This window comes from Azolla caroliniana, unplaced genomic scaffold (genome assembly GCF_043228905.1).
Source record: "Azolla caroliniana isolate FFs.n. ecotype wild unplaced genomic scaffold, voAzoCaro1.0.p SCAF_15, whole genome shotgun sequence".
Taxonomy (NCBI): Eukaryota; Viridiplantae; Streptophyta; class Polypodiopsida; order Salviniales; family Salviniaceae; genus Azolla; species Azolla caroliniana.
The window spans coordinates 6,630,200-6,649,786 of NW_028230450.1; the positions used below are offsets into that span (position 1 = coordinate 6,630,200).

Consider the following 19,587-nt stretch of genomic DNA (forward strand, 5'->3'; position numbering starts at 1 on the left):
AACCATACCTAGAATAGGTAGGCAGTCCATCTTGATTATTACCTCTGTCCCAATTAGATAGTCTTTGTCAGCCTTGATTGCTGAAACGATATCCCAGAGTTCGCGCTTAACCTGGGCGTATCCTTGCTGCCGCTCACTCAATACCTTCACCCCGAACCGGATGGGGAACCTCGCACCGTCATCATCCTCTTGATTGACCACCCATTCGATCCCGGTCAGCCTCGTGTCCACGGTCACATAAACCAGGACCCCTTTTTCGTAAACCGCTTTCCGGAGGACCAGTGCCGCGGCTAGCGCCTCTTTTAACCTCCGGACCGACTCTGTGTGCTCCTCGTTCCATTCGAAGTTACGCCCCTTTTTTAGCAACCCATAGAGCGGTATTGTGACGTGTGCGTAATGCGGAATCTAGATGTGGTAGAACACACACGCACCCAGGAACCTCCGAACCTCTGTAACCGACTTGCATTCTTCCTTCATCATGGAGATAGTCTCCACCTTTGCCGGAGACGGTTTTCGGCCGTAAGGCCCGCACAAGTGTCCAACCACCAAGATTTCGGATTGCCCGAAAGCCGACTTCTCTCCGGAGAAGGTGAGCCGCTGTAGCGCCTTCTCGCAACACCTTCTCGCAGTCGTCGATGTGGTCCACCACGAACCTCTGTCATCCGTCCGGTCCAACCGATTCATCCTTATCTTCCACCGGACATCCCTTGATCGGGATGTCATCCAGGAATGGCATGGTGATGCCCAGGATGCAGTCCCTCAGTACCTTGTCCATCGCGTTCACCATGTGCGCTACTGAGTTCATCCCTCCTTGCGGCAGGGTACACATCCGTACTAAGCCAAGAGGAGTCTGCATTGTCGTAATATCCCTGCTCTCTACGGCTAGTTCGAATTGGTCGTATCCTGAATATAGATCGCCAACCAAATAGATCGACCTTCCAACGAAGGCTTCCACGAACTCATCAATGGTCGGCCCGATTGCCCCGTTTCGGATGGTCACTTTATGGACCGGTTGTAGTTCTTGAATGAAGCACAACATGTCATTCTTCTTTGGCACCATAAACCACTGATTTGAATACGGGGCACTTGATGGCTCGAGGACTACTTTAGTAGCTCCATCAGCTTCGAGAAATGAGCTTTGGGTACCGGAATTGGCTTGAGGTTCCACGGCATATGGTATTGTGGCAAGAAGGGCCACCAGGAAAGCGAGTGCTGGAAGAAGCGGGCCGATTCGGATAAATCCGGATTCGGTAAAAGCCGGACAAGGCAACCGGCAAAGCTCACACTATGCCAAAGGGTTAGAAGGATCCGAAACCAGAAGAATTGAAAAAGGTCTAGCCTTTGTGGTGAAACACAAGGCGAACTCGATGAAGAAGACCACTTTTGGATTAGTGGAAGTGTGGTAAGTTGATTCCAGAGCATCCAACCATATGACTAGCCATGAAGAGTGGTTCTAGTATCTGGAAAAACCGGAACAACCAGAAGTTGTCGAAACTTGAGGCGACACTCCTCCCTCGATAGTGCATCTCGGAGAAGTTCCCTTGAGTCATGTTAGACAACAAGGGAAGCTTATGAATGTACTTCATGTCCCGACAATCAAGAAAAACCTGGTGTCAGTTGGGTAGATTGTTGACCAGGGAATGCAAGTGTGGTTTACGACCTCGGGTGCTTCATCGAGGAAGAAGGCCAAATAATTGCGCGAGGGCACCGGGATAAGAGGATGTTCATCCTCAACACCAATGACGTCGGCACCGTTTTGTCCAGAAAGGGTCAGAAGGTCAAGTCAGATATTGACCTGTGGCACAAACGGATTGGCCACGTCAATTACCAAGGGCTTCAAGATCTGCAATCGAAACAAGTGGTTTTTGGATTGCCAAAATTTAGTGGACAGAAGGCCCGGATATATGAAGCCTGCCCACTCGGGAAGCGACATTGGCTTCCGTTCCCCACCGAAAGAAATCGGAGCAGTAACAAGCTCAACTTAATACACTCGGATGTATGGGGATTGACACATAACGTTAGTCTTGGCGGGGGTCGATATTTCGTCTCCTTCATCGATGACTTCAGTAGGCACACTTGGATCTATCTGATTGAGAGGAAAAGTGAAATTTTTGAATGTTTCTGGAATCTACAGAGATTAATTGAATGGGAAACGAAAAGAAAGATCAAGTGTCTACTGTCGGATGGCAGAAAAGAGTACTTTTCTGGCCAATTCAATCGATATCTGCAGCGAGAAGGAATTCAGAGAGAATTTAGTTGTCGATACATGGCGGAACAAAATGGCATAGCTGAGCGGAAGAAATGGTCGATTGTCGAGGCAGCATGGGCAATGCTAGAAGAGAAGAGCATGCCCAAGTCGTAGTGGGTCGAGACGGTCTAGATGGCCGTCTACATCCAAAACCGGATCGGGGATAAGGTGTCAACACATGAGCTATATTTTGGGCGGACGCCGAATTTAAGGCACCTTAAGGTATTTGATAGCATTGCCTATGTGCATGTACTAGATGAGAAGCAAAGAAAGCTAGAAGTCGGAGAAGTGTATCCTTGTCAGTTACTCACATGAGCAGAAGGGGTATAAGTGCTACAACCCCCGGACAAAGATAGTCTGAGTAAGCCGAGATGTCGAATTTGACGAATCGGCATCCTGGTAGTCTCTACCGACTCCGACCTCATTCCAGACGATGAGGCTAGTGAGCCCGAAACAATCCAGGTAGAAGAAGAAGAAGGATTCGGTACTCTAGATGAGAGTCTGATCCCATTCCGGCTAAGCAGGCCGAATGAGCGACTGAGTCGGAACGACCAGTCAGATGAAGAGTCGGCGAGCAGCGAAGACTTGGTTGTGCTCTCCCCGTGTAAGGAACCGAGGAGATGGTTCACACGCAAAGAGAAGGGGAAGAAGAAGATGCCCGGATACGACACCGGTAGAGATGAGTTGGATCGATGCGAATCTGACTACGGACAGAACGAAGACGGACCTTTGGGAACGAAATCCAAGTCGGCCAAGAGGGCCCTAAAATTAGCTAACGAGAGGTAACGTCGTTCCACCCGCCAGAAGAACCCTGTAAAGAGGCGCAGATATAATGATTACATGGCGCATCACTATGCATACATGACGAAAGTGGCGGAAGTGCGTGAGTCGGAGTGATGCGCTGAAACGGCAAAAGACGCACATTAGTGTGCCGCTATGGAGGAAGAAATGCGGGCACTCAATGCCAACGACACCTGGAACCTTTTTGATCCTCCCTGACATTGCAAACCGATCGGTTGCAAGTGGGTGTACAAGGTAAAGTATAATGTTGACGGTTTGGTCAACTGGTACAAGGCCCGGTTAGTGGCAAAGGGATATGCACAGACCCACATAATCGACAACGATGAGACCTTTTCTCCGGTAGCGAAGATGACGACGGTTCGTGTGGTGCTAGCGGTTGTTGTGGCAAAGGGATGGCATCTTAACCAAATGGACGTGAAGAATACGTTTCTTCAAGGAGATCTTGGAGAACATGTCTACATGATCCAGCTCCCCGGATTTCAGTCGGAGATGAACAAATCGATGGTGTGCCGACTCAAGCAGTCATTTTACGTCCTGAAGCAAGCCCCCCGTGCTTGGAATTTGAAGATCACACACCGGTTGCGTAAGATGGGGTTTGCAGCCTTGAAGTCTGACTCTTCGCTACTCATCCAGAAAGGTCTGGTATGTATTTTACTGTACATCGACGACTTGGTCGTTACCAGCCCGACCTCACCAAAATCGCTCCAGTGAAGTCCCAACAGTCGGACACATTCGAAATGAAGGACATGGGGGATCCATACCCCCGACGACATATTGTTACCTCAACCACATTATGTTCTGAATATGTTGTACAAGTTCGGCATGACAAATTGCCGACCAGTCTCCACACCCCTGAACCGGAACCTCAAGCTATGTCCCAACTTCGGACTAGCTTGCAACGAGAAATGATTCCAACAGATTTTCGGAAGCCTTTTATATTTGACAATCACCCTACCCGACATCAGCTATCCGATTAGAGTGATAAGTAAATACATGCAGAAGTCGACCATGGAGCACATTTACTGCGCACACCAAATACTGAGGTATGTTAGCGGCACTAAGGACCAGGGACTGTTATACCGACATGGTATAACCGAAAAGCTAATCGGATATGCGGATGTTGATTGGGCCGGTGATGCCTCAGATTGTTGGTCCACTTCTGATTACATGTTCTCTCTTGGTAGTGCGGTTGTTGCGTGGAGCAACAAAAAGCAGCTGACAGTGGCTCTTTCAAGCACTGAGGCTGAGTATTGGGGTGCTATCGTCGTCACCTATGAAGCCATCTGGCTGCGGCGGATGGTGCAAGCCCTCCGGATTGAAGTACTGACTCCAATCTGGATCTACTGCAACAACATAAGTAGCATGCAGCTAGCCAAGAACCTCGTGTTCCATGCTCAGAAAAAGCACATAGAAGTGCACTACAATTTTGTGTGCGAGAATGTCTTGAGCGGTGAAGTCAAACTCCGATATGTTCGAATGGATTGGCAGGTTGCCGACATCTTCACCAAGGCCCTTGGAACTAACAAGTTGCATCATTTTTTGGAGATGCTTGGTCTTCAGCATCTCGATATGCCGCACTTGAGGGGGAGAACCGAAACAAAAACTGGAAAGGCAGGTAATGGCATCGGACAAGGAGCCGGAGAAAGGGAAACCAAAACAGGGGGAGACAAGAAGAAAAAGGGAGCCGAGTCGACTAAAGAAGTCGACATATTCGAACAAGAAGGGCTATGTGCAACAACACGATGTCGATTGCGATGAGACGTTTGCGCTGGTCACAAAGATGACGACCTCTTGCGGTGGCTGCAGCAAAGGGGTGCCATTTACATCAAATGGATGTAAAGACTATGTTCCTACGAGGTGAGCTTGAGGAACAGTTGTACATGGTACAAGCCCCCAGATTTTAGTCCAGTTTGAGCCTGTCGGCTACTTGCCGACTGAAGAAGTCCCTCTATGGACTAAAGCAAGCCCCGCGTGCTTAGAACGTGAAGATCATGCACCGACTGTGTCGGATGTGGTTTGTCGTGTCTAAGTCCCAACTAGCGACATCATTCGACATGAAGGATTTGGGGGACCTTCATTACTTCCTTGGGATCTAAGTGATCCTTACCACCGAAGGCATATTGATCAACCAACGACACTATGTGCTGAGTATGCTCTTCAAGTTTGGAATGACAGAATGCAAATCCATCTCAACTCCTCTAGATAGGAATGTGAAGCTTCACCCCGACTCCGGAATGGCATGCGACCTGCAACGGTTCCGACAAATTGTCGAAAGCATTATCTAGTTGACCATCACCCGACCTGATTTGAGTTATCTAGTCCACTTGATTAGTTAGTTCATGGCACACCCGACTGTCAATCACCTTCAATGCGCACAACAAATATTATGACATGTCAGCAGTACTAAGGACAAGGGATTGTTGTATCAGATCGGTACTATCAGACAGTTGATCGGCTACACGGATGCCAATTGGGCCTGCGATCGTAGGTCTACATCAGGCTTCGCCTTTCCGCAATTCGAACAAGCGATGATGGCGATAGAGTCAAGAAGAACAGAGTTGAGCGGAAGGAGAAGGCCAAGACCCGAACATGGTATGATGTTGTGAAGGGCCTGAAGATTAAGGACGAATTGGAGACAGCCAATTCGGACAAGAGCTTGAACAAATCGAAGGCACCCAATTTGGAACTGGATCAACTCAAGGCCAAACTGACGAGGAGGCAACAGAAGTTGACATCGACACGGAGGAACCAATGGGTCAAGAAGCGCCGGAGTCGCAATAGCAAAGGAGCTAAGATGGGACTTATGAGCATACAAGCCGACCGAGAAGGTCGAGGTTGCGGGACCGGACGGGTCTAGGAGCGCAAGCAAGGTGAGAAGACGCCAGAAGAAGCCAACTGCAAGGTTCAGCAGACATTAACACAACAATCCAACCTCAAGTTGAGCTTGATGGGAGTGTTGAGTGGACAAGCTTAACCGGATCCGGATCAGCTGAATAAGCTGGATGCCAAATCGGCATCCGGAACGGAGAACCAGATAGGTATCTGGATTGGTATCCAGAACCAAGAGCCGGATCAGATTGTAACCGGTAGGCCGTTAGAGGCCTACAATCTTAGCCTAGTACGTCGGCATATTCCTTGGAGTTAGTGTTAGTCGCTCATATAAGCATTGAAGTACTTGTCAGTACTTTTGTGAGTCCTTTTAAGGACTTGTATAAAAAGTGTCTTGTAGGACATTTGTAGATACAGAGTAATGTTTTGAATATTGAGTTTTACTATTCTACTCTCTATGTCTCTCCCGTGTACTATGTATTCTCAAGCTTCCATTAAACCTTCATTTATGTTTACTATTGTTATTCGGCTGAGCCGATTTGTCTACACGCAATTCTTGATAGAGCCGAATAACTGTTGCAAGCTTAGTAGCCTCTCTTCCTCCGACTCCTTAGTCCAAGAACCTCGTAGTTCTGCCCGATCCGGCACGTACACACGGATAACCGCGATACCAGAATTTGTTAGTATATAGGAGGATGGTGTGGACTAACTTGTGTTTGGAGAAATCTATAGCCCAAGTTCGATAGATTATTCAACTATGGACATGTTAACACTACCAATCTTGTGGAGAGACATTGGTAATTGATCAAATACATTGCCATGAGATGAAGAATTAATTGGTCTATTACCGATCTAGTGACTGAAATTTTGTGATATTTGAAGTTTCTAGTCTCTTCAAAAAAGAATTGATGGCTGAGATTTTAATGGTGGCTAAATTTTTTATGATAGATGAAATTTGAACAAGTTATGTGTTTGCAATGATTTTTAACTTTTTGTTTACATTTGGTGATGGCCCATGTTTTTGGTGACTGGGGTTTTTATATCTAAAACTCAGAGATTTTGATTTATGAATATGGTTTAGAATTTTTTCTGGCAATCATAAAAGTTTTTGAAGTTTCTTGTCTCTTTAGAAATTCTAGCCCGATTAGATGCAAGTAACCATGATACAAACTTGGGCTGGTTAGCTAGGTAAGAAAAAAGTGAACCATGTTAGCAACTTTGGGCCAGGTTTAGATGTGACAGAGGCAAGAACAGATACAGGTTTAGATGTGGCAGAGGCAAGAACGGGGTTAGTTAAGGGTGCACGCTATTTTGTGGATAATGATCTGACGGTGCAGATCGCATGAGAAGATCAAAACACATCTTGCACCGTTCGTGACCGCGATTCCCTCACTAGGCAAGCCTGTTTATGATTTGGTAGGAGATAGACACGAGGGAACCAACCAAGAACATGGACAAAGTAGTGTTTTGTTGACTCAGGATTTTAACAATGCTATGCTTATCTTAATATGTACATATTGTGGAGAGGGCATTTTGGAGAATAAAACAAAACAGAGGGGTATTCGTTGAAATAAAACAGAAATCGACGCAGACATGGAGGAAATCATTTGTTTGCTTCTGTTTCAAACACCCGCAGCTTCGGAGATCTCTGTCTCTCTCTCTGCTTCATGGTGAAGGTAAGAATCTTCTTGTTCTTCTTCTTCTTTTACCTTGAATCACTTTTCTCCTCAGAAATATCATCTTCCATGTCTTCTTCTTTTATCTGATTGCTGAGATTACCCCGAGTTCCTGATGAATTTCAAACTTTTTCTCGTTGGTGCCGTATATGTAACTAAGCTTTCTTTGTTTAGTATCGCATAATTCTCATGTCATGCGGCCTCTTTGATGATTTATTCCGGATTTGTTGATGGATTTCAAACGATTCTTCTTCATTTTGCAGATGTAGATAACATGTCTTTGCTTTAGATAGAATTCACATATATAATTGAGTTGATGTTTTTCTTCGAGGTTTGTGGTAGATTTCAAATGTTTGTGTACCATAGTATGACATGTTTCACGAAAATGGACTTCACAAAGTTCAGCTGCTTTGATCTTGCTTAAATACCTCAGAAATCATACTCGGTGTGGTATAAATGATTATTTTTTTAAGGTTTGTAAAATCTAACTTATTGTCAAAGCTAAGGTTTAGCTACTGATGCACAAAATACCTATATATGTAGCTATCGGTCTTTGCATACTCATTTGTGCCTTGAAAAATATCCATATGTTTGATTGATCCCCCATATATTTCCCTTGCACCTTGAAATTATTCTTTCTTGGGAATTAGAATCTATGATACCCTTGTGTTGCTCCTGCACAATTCGTCAAACCATTCACAGAAATTGTTCTATTTAGGGTTTTGTGAAAATTGACGTATTTGATCTTTATGTCATTTGTGTTTCTTATAATTTGTCATTAATATATTCCCGATTGCACCTAAGTTTGTAACTTGAAGATCGAATCAAAATGTCATAGCCCATGATAAAGGATTAAATTCCTTCTTCTATTTCAAGCTTCTCAACATTTCGTTGTCTTCAAGAGTTTATGCACATCTTTCTATCTATTCTTATGGGAAACCTCTTTTGCTATATCTCATCTTTTTACACAGAAATTTATATCCACTTCTGCATTAAAAAGGCTGATAAAACATAAATTTTAGTATGTATGTGCTAACTGTTGAAGCTGCTGTACATACATTTTATTGTTCTTATGTTATCTTATGTCAGTTTATCTTTTTTCTGTGTCTTTTACTACCTATATTAATGTGCTTCATGAATATCAGTCTGATGCCTGATTTGTATAGGAAACAGTCACATGATTATTGAAATCCGTTCATAGATCATCAGAATGTTGACAAATTCTCATAGACTACGGTTGCATTGGAGATCACTTGCCAAAGCATTAGAAAACAGGAGAATATCAATGGTAGATGGAATTTTGGAGTGTAAATACATGCCACTGATCTTCTCTGGGAACATCAATTTTATTCTTTTGTCAGAAGTGGAGAAAGTAAGCTATTTTAATGGTCCATTAGTGGGATCAACTCAACAAAGAATGTATGTTGGTGGATATATTCCAACAGGTTTTGACAAAGACATTGCAAAGGAGGGTATAAGACCTTCATTGAAGGCATTTTCGGCTCAAGATGCAAACACTATGAAAGAGAGGTTAGTGCTATGTTTGATTCTTTATAGATACTTATGGTTTCTTCTACAATGATACAAGCTCAATTCTGACACTATAGTTTTCTCATTAGCTACCATTTCTTTAGCAATTAATCAATAGCATTTTGGTTGTAATTAATAGAAATTGGGTCTAAATTATAACCAGATACGAATTACCTGCCCTTTATTAGTAATGGTTTACCTTATAAAATTTGTTAAGTATCTTGAAGGGATGGAAGTTTATGCTCCAATTCAGAAACAAATTAGAAAAAAATAACTTGGTCAATGAGGGGGGGCAGGGTTTCAGACCTCTGGCACGAAGAAAAAAGAAAAGTTTATTAACATTTCTAAAAGACCATAATGGCCTATGAGGCCTGATATCATTACGTTTCAATTTACTCCTTGATCATTGGATTGGAAGTTTCCTCCCTTTGATATCCATCATGGGGTGATCCAACATGAATACGTCAGTGGGATGAGGAGGTTGTGTCAGATGCCATATAATGATGGATTTGATCTTATTAAGATATGCAAATTGGGGTTATGGTTCATGCTGATTGTGATGATGTCCACACCAAATAGAAATGGCATGTTGGAACCCAAAGGGAGGTGCAAACACAATTGATTACTTACTAGGATCTCGATCTCTTACACAAAAGTTAAGAGAGTTCACTATCTCTGGTAGACATATTGGATTGGCAGTAGATCATGCATACCTATGCGTTGATGTGGCGTATGCCTACAAAAAGGTTGTATATGCTAAGAATGAGACTATGCATGCTAAATACCAGTTTTTTGAGGAAACAATTGATTTGTTTAGGTGTGGACATACAACAGTATGCTAAAATTGGATCTTTTCACATCCCTAGAGGGTCATAGAAGGATTACCAAAGTCATCACATAAAGTAGCTATAAATACCTTTCCCCACACAATCGGCAAACTTGGTAGAGCCACAAAGAATCGTTCATATGATGACGATGTCGCGATACAAGGAGGTGCTTGCACCGGAAACTAACTTAGGAGGTTTTTAAATACAAAGAAGCAAAAACAACCTTCAAATGGCTTATGGGGAAGGGGAAGAGATCATATTTGGCTAAAATTTGGAGCACTCATTTATCACTTGTTCCTAGGATAAGAAAGTAAAAGAGCATGGAAAATATTTAATGGGAGGCAAGCTACCACACAACTGACCTCCCCTCAGGTGTGGTATGAATATGCAAAGGTGCTATATCATATCCCCAAGCAGCCCTTACTCCCCCATCCACACGATGCATGCCTATTTGAATCTACCTTTTTCTACTCCACAAAATGTAAGAAATGGCAGTGAATGTTACAATTTGGAGATCCTCAAGATCATGATGGATTGGTAGGTGAGCTCTTTATCTATGTTGATGATACCTTGTTCCCATTGCTAGCACACATCTTTAATAGAGCTATATATGAAGGTTTCCTTAAAGGAAGACACTCAAGGTTGGCATCAAGACAACTGGTTGAACATGAAGACGTTCATTGTTGGTATGCTGAAATGCAGCAATGGTTCTAGTCACATGGCATAAGCATAAAGGCACTACCCCTGTTCCAATATAGCTTGGATTTCCCCCCATCTAAACATGACCAAAGTGGAAAAAGAATATAGTGATCCAAACTGATATTACTAACATGGAAAACAAGATAACATGGATCAGCCCCAAAATATCACTTGGTATGCCCACTACAAACAAACATTTTACACACATCGGAGTATAGATTCATCATCAGGCCATCTTATATCTATCTTGTGCACTGCACAATGTGATAGGACAGCTCCTAACTTTATACATCAGTTAGAGATTGAGGTAGGTAGATATGCACCTAGAAGAAAGAATTTTCCGATTGTGACATCAAGGAGTGGAATCCGAAGAACACAATGTTGGTCATTGTAGGCTCTGTTTTGAAATAAGAGGGAGATACCATTGCCTCTTTAAAAAAGGATTTGGACCACTATGCAGTAATGGATTATAAGGACCAACGTTGCCTAGGATGTTCCTTGCTAGAACTCAAGAGACAAAAGGAAAAGTTGTGGAAGAAAGAAAGAAAGAAAGAAATATTAACGTCTTTTAAGAGGCCAAAATGGCCTATAAGACCAAATAAGAGATTACATCTTAAGTGTTGTCTCGTCTTTGAGAACAAATCAAAATAAAATAAATATTACACAGTAAATATAAAAGTAAATAACATGAAAAATAAAGAAATGAGGGAATCTGGTTTTTGGCACATGTGAGATCCTCAAGTTAGGTATATTGTAGCTTTTGTCTTCGAAAGATCTCTAGCATAGGTCGATCCAGAATGGAAATGTCTCCGAAGCGAGGGAAGCACCTACGATGGCGGGAGATAATGGCTTTTATCTGTCGATGACAAGGGTGTTGAGGTCGTGGTCCATGGGGCCGAGGCCTACGTGCACGACAAATTGCCATTGCCCGATCAATTGTAACCCTTTGTTATGTCTTGGTCTGAAGCCCATTTGTGTATCCCGGGGTTGACTTCTAGCATTTGGAGTGATGGGGCTAAAGAAAGTTGTGATTGTTCTTTGTGGATGAGCTTGTGTGGCTGTATTCTTCTACAACTTTTCCCGATGTCTCATGAGCTCTAGCAAGAAAAGTCCTAGGCATCGTTTGTCCTCATATTCCATTACCTTGCATATTGGGCCAAAACCTTGTTTAAAGAGGCAATGGTATCTCCCTCTAATTTCATAAAAGATGTCGAATACGAGTGTATAATGGCCATATTCACACTGTCCTTTTGGACAGCCCAAGTTTGGGCTATTTCTGTAAATAGCATAAAGGGCAGTTGCCCTAAGATAGTCACTATATAAAGTGACTTTGTAACCTTTAGTTAAGGTTGGTGGTTATTTTGTAACTGTTGCTATTGAGAAATATAACGTTTCTTTTGTGCCTATCTGTGTGTGTGTGTGTGTGTGTGTGTGTGTATTGCTCATTCGCATACGCAGGTTCTTCACCATCACAAATGTTGTTTGTTCTTCCGCACTGATGACCTTGTTCCCAACAAAAGACACGACAATGACAAACATAGTGCTCTTCATATTCCACTCCTTGATGACACAATTGGCAAATTCTCTCTTCTAGAGGTAGTCGGGTATATTTGCCTACCTCAATCTGTAGCTGATGTGATGAAGTTCGTAGCTGCCCTACTGTTGGAGACATGAACGAATGTAAGCATTAGATAAGGATAGAATAGAGATAAATAGATAGAAAGGAGAGAGAGAAAGAAGGGTGCCGATCCACCCGACCACCCCTGAGCGAAGGGATCGAGACGGACTCGAGTCTCGATCGGCGTCCCATACCACCGCCGTGGCGTCGAGTCGTACCTAGTGCTGGCGCGCTCGCTACAAGAGTTGACCCATGACAAGACAGAGTCTCGACGTAGTCAACAAGATGATCAAATGAGGGTAGCTAGGCCTCTTATTTATAGCAAAACCCAAGGCCCCCATGCAAGTTCACACTTGGCCTAATGGGTTGTCTCAATCCCGAGGATTAAAAGTAATCCTCCCCTTCTTTACACTCTTGTTTAACCCTCACACTTATCCACGTGTATGGAATACTACGGTAAATTCTCACCACGGGATATTATATGGTCATGCCCATAACACCTATCACACTACGCAACGCATAGGATAGATGTATGTCCATATAAGGTGGCCTGATGACAAATCCATCCTCCGATGTATGTAAGAAATGTGTCTTATAGTGGGCCATCTTTGTACCACGTGGTATTTTGGGGCTGATCCATGTTATCTTGTTTTCCAAGTTAATAATATCAGTTCGGATCACTCTATTCTTTTCCACTTTGGTCATATTTAGATGGGGACAGTCCAAGCTATATTGAGACGGGGGTAGGGCATTTATACTCATGCCATGTGACTCGAACCATTGCTGCATTTCAGCATACCGACAATGAGTGTCTCCATTTTCAGCCAGTTGTTTTGATGACATAACTGCCAACCTTGGGTACCTTTGTTTAGGGAGCTCCCAAAGACGTTGGATAAATGTCACTGATCAGAACAACGCCCCGATTATTATAGGTGCTGCTCCCATCTCTGACCAGATTATATCGTGGGGCACCGATGCTTTGCTCCTTATCATGCGAGCAATCATTGACACTAAAGGTCTCCCTAAATCTTTCCAATGATTTGCCTTGTTAAGACTCGGTCCCCATGTCTCTACTCCATAGAGAAGAGTTGGTGTGACAAGTGTATCAAATAACCATAGCTTAGTCCGTGGCTCTTGGAACTGCAAATGTGCACATTGTCTCTCGAGAGCACCAAGGGCTGCATATGCACGAGAAAGTCGGGCAGAAGCGGCCTCCTGTAAGGAGAACCTAGGTCTTGTAAATGTTACTCCTAGGTATGTGTAGGAGCGTGTGTATTCCACCTTTTCCTCTCCCAAGAAGAATTCTGGTTCTGATCTTGTTACCAAGCATTGTTACCCATGCATGGGTGGTGTTAAACACCATCACTTTAGTTTTATTCATGTTGTTTGACAAACCTTTGTCCGTACAAAATAGTTTTAAGGCATTTAGATGTCTTTGTAGTCCCTCCGGAGAGTTAGAAATCAGCACAATATCATCAGTATATAGTAATATTTGTATAGTTATACCTGCTAGGTGTGCTCCGGAACCCCCAAATCTCTCCATGTACTGTGATACCTCATCTATATAGAGACCAAAGAGTGTGGGGGATAGTGGGCATCCTTGCTTCACGCCAATTGTGCTAGCCACCGCCTCTGACAAGCCCTTAAAAGACCGCACTTTTCCTGACACAGATTCATAGAGTGCATAGATTCTCCATTACATATCTATAGGAACACCAAGGGCTTCTAGCCGCTGCATAAGCTGAGCACGTGGCATAGTGTCAAAGGCTTTTCGGAAATCCACAAAGCAGCAATAAATCCTCTTATTGTGGGCTTTGCCCTCCTCAATAAGGGCCCGGAGGGTGAATATGTGATCCAAAGTTGTGAACCCCTTCCGAAAGCCTGCTTGTTCAATTGAACGACAACCATTTTGCTCTGCCCATATATTCAATTCTGATTCTAGAATCGAGCCATATAGTTTAGCCAAGTAATGGCCAATCATGATTGTCCTATAGTTGCTTGGCATCATGGGGTCTCCACTCTTGAGGATTGGTACAATGGTATATTGAGTCCATCTAGTAGGAAAGCCTTCACACATGGCTCTATTAAAGATGTGATAGCAAAGGGAGCAAGGTGTCACGGGCATAGATAAAGTGCTCACCCACCAATCCATCATGATCTTGGGCCTTCCCAAATTGTAGCCGATCAATGGCATTTCTTACATTTTGTGGTGTAAAGAGGGTTGATTCATGTGGGCATGAGGCATTCGGGTGGGGAAGAGGAGGTTGCCCCGGGATATCATATAGAACCTTTGCATATTCCTGCCACACTTAAGGTGAGGTCAGTTGTGTGGTGGGTTGCCTCTCATTAAACATTTTCCATGATCGTTTACTCTCTTGTCCTAGAAACAAGTGAAACAAGTGATACAAGTGATCTTCAAATTTAGCCAAATATTATCTCTTCTTCTTCCTCACGAGGCGTTGGAAGGTTTCTCTCACTTAGTTGTGTGTATAAATGCCCCAAGTTACATCACGTTGCAAGCATCTCCTTGTATCACAAATTCCTCATCATACCAACTATTTTGTATTACCCTACCGAGTTTGGGGGGATTGGCCGTTGTGTGAGGGAAGGCATTTGTGGCTACTTTATGCAATGATTTGGATAAACCTGGGGTAAGTTCTTCAAGGGGTGTGAAAGGATCTAAATCTAGCATGCCATTGTATACACCACAACTATACACATCAATTGTCTCGCAAGTGAATAGATACTTAGCGAGCCCACTCTCCTTAGCATATACATCCATTGTGCATCCATCCTTTACCTCAAAGCGTAGATATGCATGATCAGTTGCCAAGCCAAAGGTCTTCCCGATATAGTGAACGCTTTTATTTCAGGTATAAGAGATGGAGGTCCCATTAGATAATCGATTGTGCTTGCACCCCCTTTTGGGTTCCAACATGTCAAAGCATTTGATCCAGGCCATTGTGACAAGCCATTATATATCACAAATCCATGTGCGCTTCCCAAGGCTAGAAAGTGTTTTCCATATTCAGTTATAGCACTCATATCTTGAGCTTGTCGCTTTAGACCAACCTCTTCCGCCATAACTTCTCCATAAACAACCTCGTTGGTGTTAAACATAGTTGTTTGTTCATCCTTGGTTCGTGCATTAAAATCTCCTAATAGTATTATGTCCCCCATAGTAGCAAATCTTATAATATCATCATATAGTGGTAGATATGGTGATTCACCTAGAGGTGCAAACCTTGAGTAGGCAAGTGGAAAGTAGCAAATTGCAATATATAACTCCCTAAGATCCCCTCTTTTTATTCGTATCCACACGTAGCGCGCATCTACATCCTTATGGACAACATGCACTCTACCATGGAGCTCCTCTTTGTATAGCCCAACCACTCCTCCCGAACCTCTAGTGCTTCCTCGTGTCCGAGGTTGGGGGCGACATATTGACTCCCATCTATATCCTTGTACCTCGGGGAGTTTGCTAGCCATGAATTGGCAAGTCTTTCTATACATAGCAATATCTGTGTTTTTCAATGTATCTTCAAAATATTCGACATCTGTCTGTAGAGAGCCGTTGCAATTCCATATGGTCATGCGTAGGGTCTCATAGGCCATATATCATCATGCGGTTCTCTTCTCTATAATAATGACCTTGCCGTCTCTATATACGGCCCATTTACCTTCCTTTCTTGCATCAAGCACTCGTGGCATGTTTTCTTTGCGGTGTGCCACTTGGGCTGGAGTGAGATCGTCATCTAAATATATTTTTTCACCCTTGAGTGCCTTTATTTTAGAGAGGAAAGCTTTTTTCTTGTCAATATCCATGAAGCAGATGATAAGGGCTTTAGCTCTAGACTCATCTCTTCCCACCCTCCACGCCGAAGCAATGGAATATCCGATTCTCCAATCTTTGTTCCAAGATTCTTGGCATCTTCTTGTGGACTTCCCTTTTCGGCCCAACCAACCACTCGTACATGCAACGCACGAGCTTTCCTCTTGCTTCTTCTAAAGTAGCATTCATCATTGCCACCCTATCCATGGATGTTCCTTTTTGCTTTTTTACTACCTCTATCCAAGGAACATTTGCTTTAATTTCATTTTGGGTGTGCTTAGCTTGAGCTTTGGCATTTTTGGCGATGTCTGCCCATGTTTGCATTTCCTTTGTGACATTGGCTTCCACTGTAGAGATGCATCTTTCCACTGCTTCTTGTCCTTTTTCGAAATCCACTTTTATAGCTCCTAACTCAACCTTACTTGAGGATATTTTATCCTTAAGGTATTGTGTCATGTCATCCTTGAGCTCTAAGTGTGATTTCTCCACATGGCTTCATTAGAAATATTGAGAATCGATTAGATAGGTATATAGAGTTACAATTACAGAGATGGATATATGAAAACAAAACCTCTATTACATATGAGAGTAGCTCACAATGGTAGTTTACCCATGTGCTCACACCTTAGAGCTTAGATAGGATATGGACCAGCTCACTACAAAATTAGTGGGGACTGATAATCAATCCAGCCACTGTGTAAGAAAGTGGATTATATTCTATGTTTGGTCTGAGTATAACATTAAATGTGCAAGTTAGTTGATAGTAGTGGAGATATTCCTTTTCTGTCAACTGATTTGTCATTTAATATGACCCAATTCCCTAGATATAGGCCAGTGCTAGATAGTACTTATCTTGAAGTCAATGGCACATACTTCAAGACTAAGTATATCGTAACTTGCCCACAAAATATTCTAGTTGACTTGATTAGCCAATCCTATTACCTATTTCGCTCTTTCCTAAATACATTGTGTCCTACACATCCACGGTTTCCTAGATTAACACCTTATCAACCCATATGGTCGAGTTGCACACTAGCCACTCCTCATTTGGGGCGCTATCACAAAATGTGCACTCTAAGAGCACATATGGGGATAGATTTACAACTTCAGGCTGATCATTGATTATATCTAACAGGCTTATTGTGTCTTTCACATTTCTTCTAATAACTCAGCCTTAAGAGAGGCATACAATTCTGTTTTCTGTTTCTCTATCTCCTTTTTCATTTCTTCTTTTAGTGCTATTTCTATATCTTCTCTACTAAGATTGATCTCTTGCGCAATCAAATGGCGTAATAAATCATGTTTCCCATTTTCGACATCAAATGGAATGTCGGATGGGGCCTGCGTTCTAGGTGCCTTGTGCGCCCTTCTAACGCTATTCGGGGTGCTTCCATCCTGTCCTTTTCGTCTATGATATCTTCTTGGGGTTTTCCATGGATCTGAACCCTCGCCATGCGTGTTAAGATCTATCTTTTCATTTTCGGTCCATTCAGACTCCATGGTATCTTAGGACAGCAGGTATAGGAGATGTTGAGGGCAGAAAGAACAATATAGATTAGATTCTAGAGATTTCTACTGTTCAGAAAGCATAGAGGAACAGATTTGGCAGAAGATACGGGGAATCAGATTTGGCATACAGCTACACAGGTTCATCCACAAAGAACAATCACAACTTTGTTTAGCCCCATCAGTTCTACAACTGCTATAAGTCCATGAAGGGCTACACAAATCAGCTTCGACCAGGACATAACAAAGGGGTTACCATAGATTAGGCAATAGCAATTTGTTGTGCATGTAGGCCCTGGCCACATGGACCATGACCTCACCACCCTTGTCGTTGACATGTAAAGGCAATTCTAGGTGCTTCCCTTGCTTTAGAGACCTCTCCAGTCTAGATTGACCTATGTTAGGGATCTTTCGAAGACAAAAGTTCCAATATATCTGTCTTGAGAATCTTCCATGTGCTGATAACAAGATTCTTTAGTCTCTTTTTATCTTATTTAATGTTATGCTTACTTAGTAATGTTTATTTTATTTTGATTGATTCTCAAAAGACAAGACAACACTAAAGATGTAATCTCTTGTTTGGTCATATAGGCCATTTTGGCCCCTTACGTTAATATATCTTTCTTTCTTTCTTACTAGCTGGACAGAACAAGCCATTTTACCAATCTTCAAGGGCAGAGATCCCATGTGCCGAGCAATTATAGGACAATCATGATTGGCCATTATGTTAGAGAAGCTGTTAATAACAGTAGTGGAACAATTGTAAGAAAAAATGGACACAGACAAGCTGAGAGAAAGATGTTAGACAATATTAACAAATAGCTGCAAAAAGTAGAGACACAGGCAAAGAATAGAGCTTGTTTGCAAGTAGCAGCAAAAATAAAGTTCTTACAAAAGAGGCTGGTATAGCCTATTTATACAAAATTGGGAATGGGGGTGAAATAGTTGTTTGGTAGTTAAGTGACTCTTGTACTACCAAACAGGTACAATAAATGAGGAATAAGAGGAAATAATCGTGGAATAGTGGAAGAGAGAAGGCATTCAAACAATTGCAGATTAGAGAGAGAGAAGAGATAATGTAGAGGAGAGGTAATAAAGATGAAAGAGATTGCAGGTTTGGAGCTGCCACCCTTTAGAACATCCTATCAGCTCTAGAACAACAGTCCAACATTGAGTTCACTGAGGAGCTGATCAATGGCTTGGCTTAATTAACAAATCAGCCACATTTTGTTGAGTAGGAAAATAGGCCAAGTTAACAAAACACCAATGTGACAGAGCAGTTGCATTAACCAAAGCAACTCACAACAAGTATCTAAATATGCTTGATATTCAGGTCAATGAAGTAGAAACTGGAATTTGCTTCATTGATTTCCAAGAAGCTTTGGATCACATATTGACCCTCCGAGCCCTTATCGAGGAGGGCAGAGTCCATAATAAGAGGATTTATTGGTGCTTTGTGGATTTCTGAAAAGCCTTTGACACTGCCACGTGCTCAGCTTATGCAACAACTAGAAGCCCTTGGTGTTCCTACAAATACACAATGGGTAATCTATGCACTCTATGAATCCGTGTCAGGAAAAGTGTGGTCTTCCAAGGGTTTGTCAGAGGTGGTGGCTAGCACAATCGGATTGAAGCAAGGATGCCCACTATCACCCACTCTCTTTGGTCTCTATATAGATGAGGTATCACATTACATAGAGAGATCAGGGCGTTTGGGAGCATGCCTAGCAGGTATAGCTATACAAATATTGCTATATGCTGATGATATTGTGCTGATTTCTGACTCTTCAGCGGGACTACAAAGACATCTAAATACCTTAAAACTATTTTGTACGCACAAAGGTTTGTCGATAAACATGGATAAAACTAAAGTGATGGTATTTAACACCACTCAAGCATGGGTAACAATATCAGAGCTGGAATTCTTCTTGGGAGAGGAAAAGGTGGAATACATACGCTCCTACACATACCTAGGAGTAACATTTACAGGGCCTAGGTTCCGTTTACGGGAGGCTGCTTGT

The 19,587-nt window shown here is 42.7% G+C and overlaps 1 protein-coding gene across 4 annotated transcripts in view; it reads left to right on the plus strand.

The window, feature by feature from the left end:
• LOC147854498 (uncharacterized) overlaps positions 1 to 19,587 on the plus strand; it is a 90,629-nt gene that overhangs the window by 64,348 nt on the left and 6,694 nt on the right. The window contains exons 1-2 of one of the 4 annotated variants that reach the window (XM_087331119.1): positions 7,474 to 7,554; positions 8,721 to 9,084. In XM_087331119.1, the coding sequence (XP_087187245.1) occupies positions 8,765 to 9,084 (320 nt within the window). In that variant the 5' untranslated portion in view covers positions 7,474 to 7,554; positions 8,721 to 8,764. Of the gene's footprint in view, positions 1 to 7,473; positions 7,555 to 8,680; positions 9,085 to 19,587 lie in introns of those variants that run through there. The other 3 variants (XM_087331121.1, XM_087331122.1, XM_087331123.1) reach the window with 3 other exon arrangements.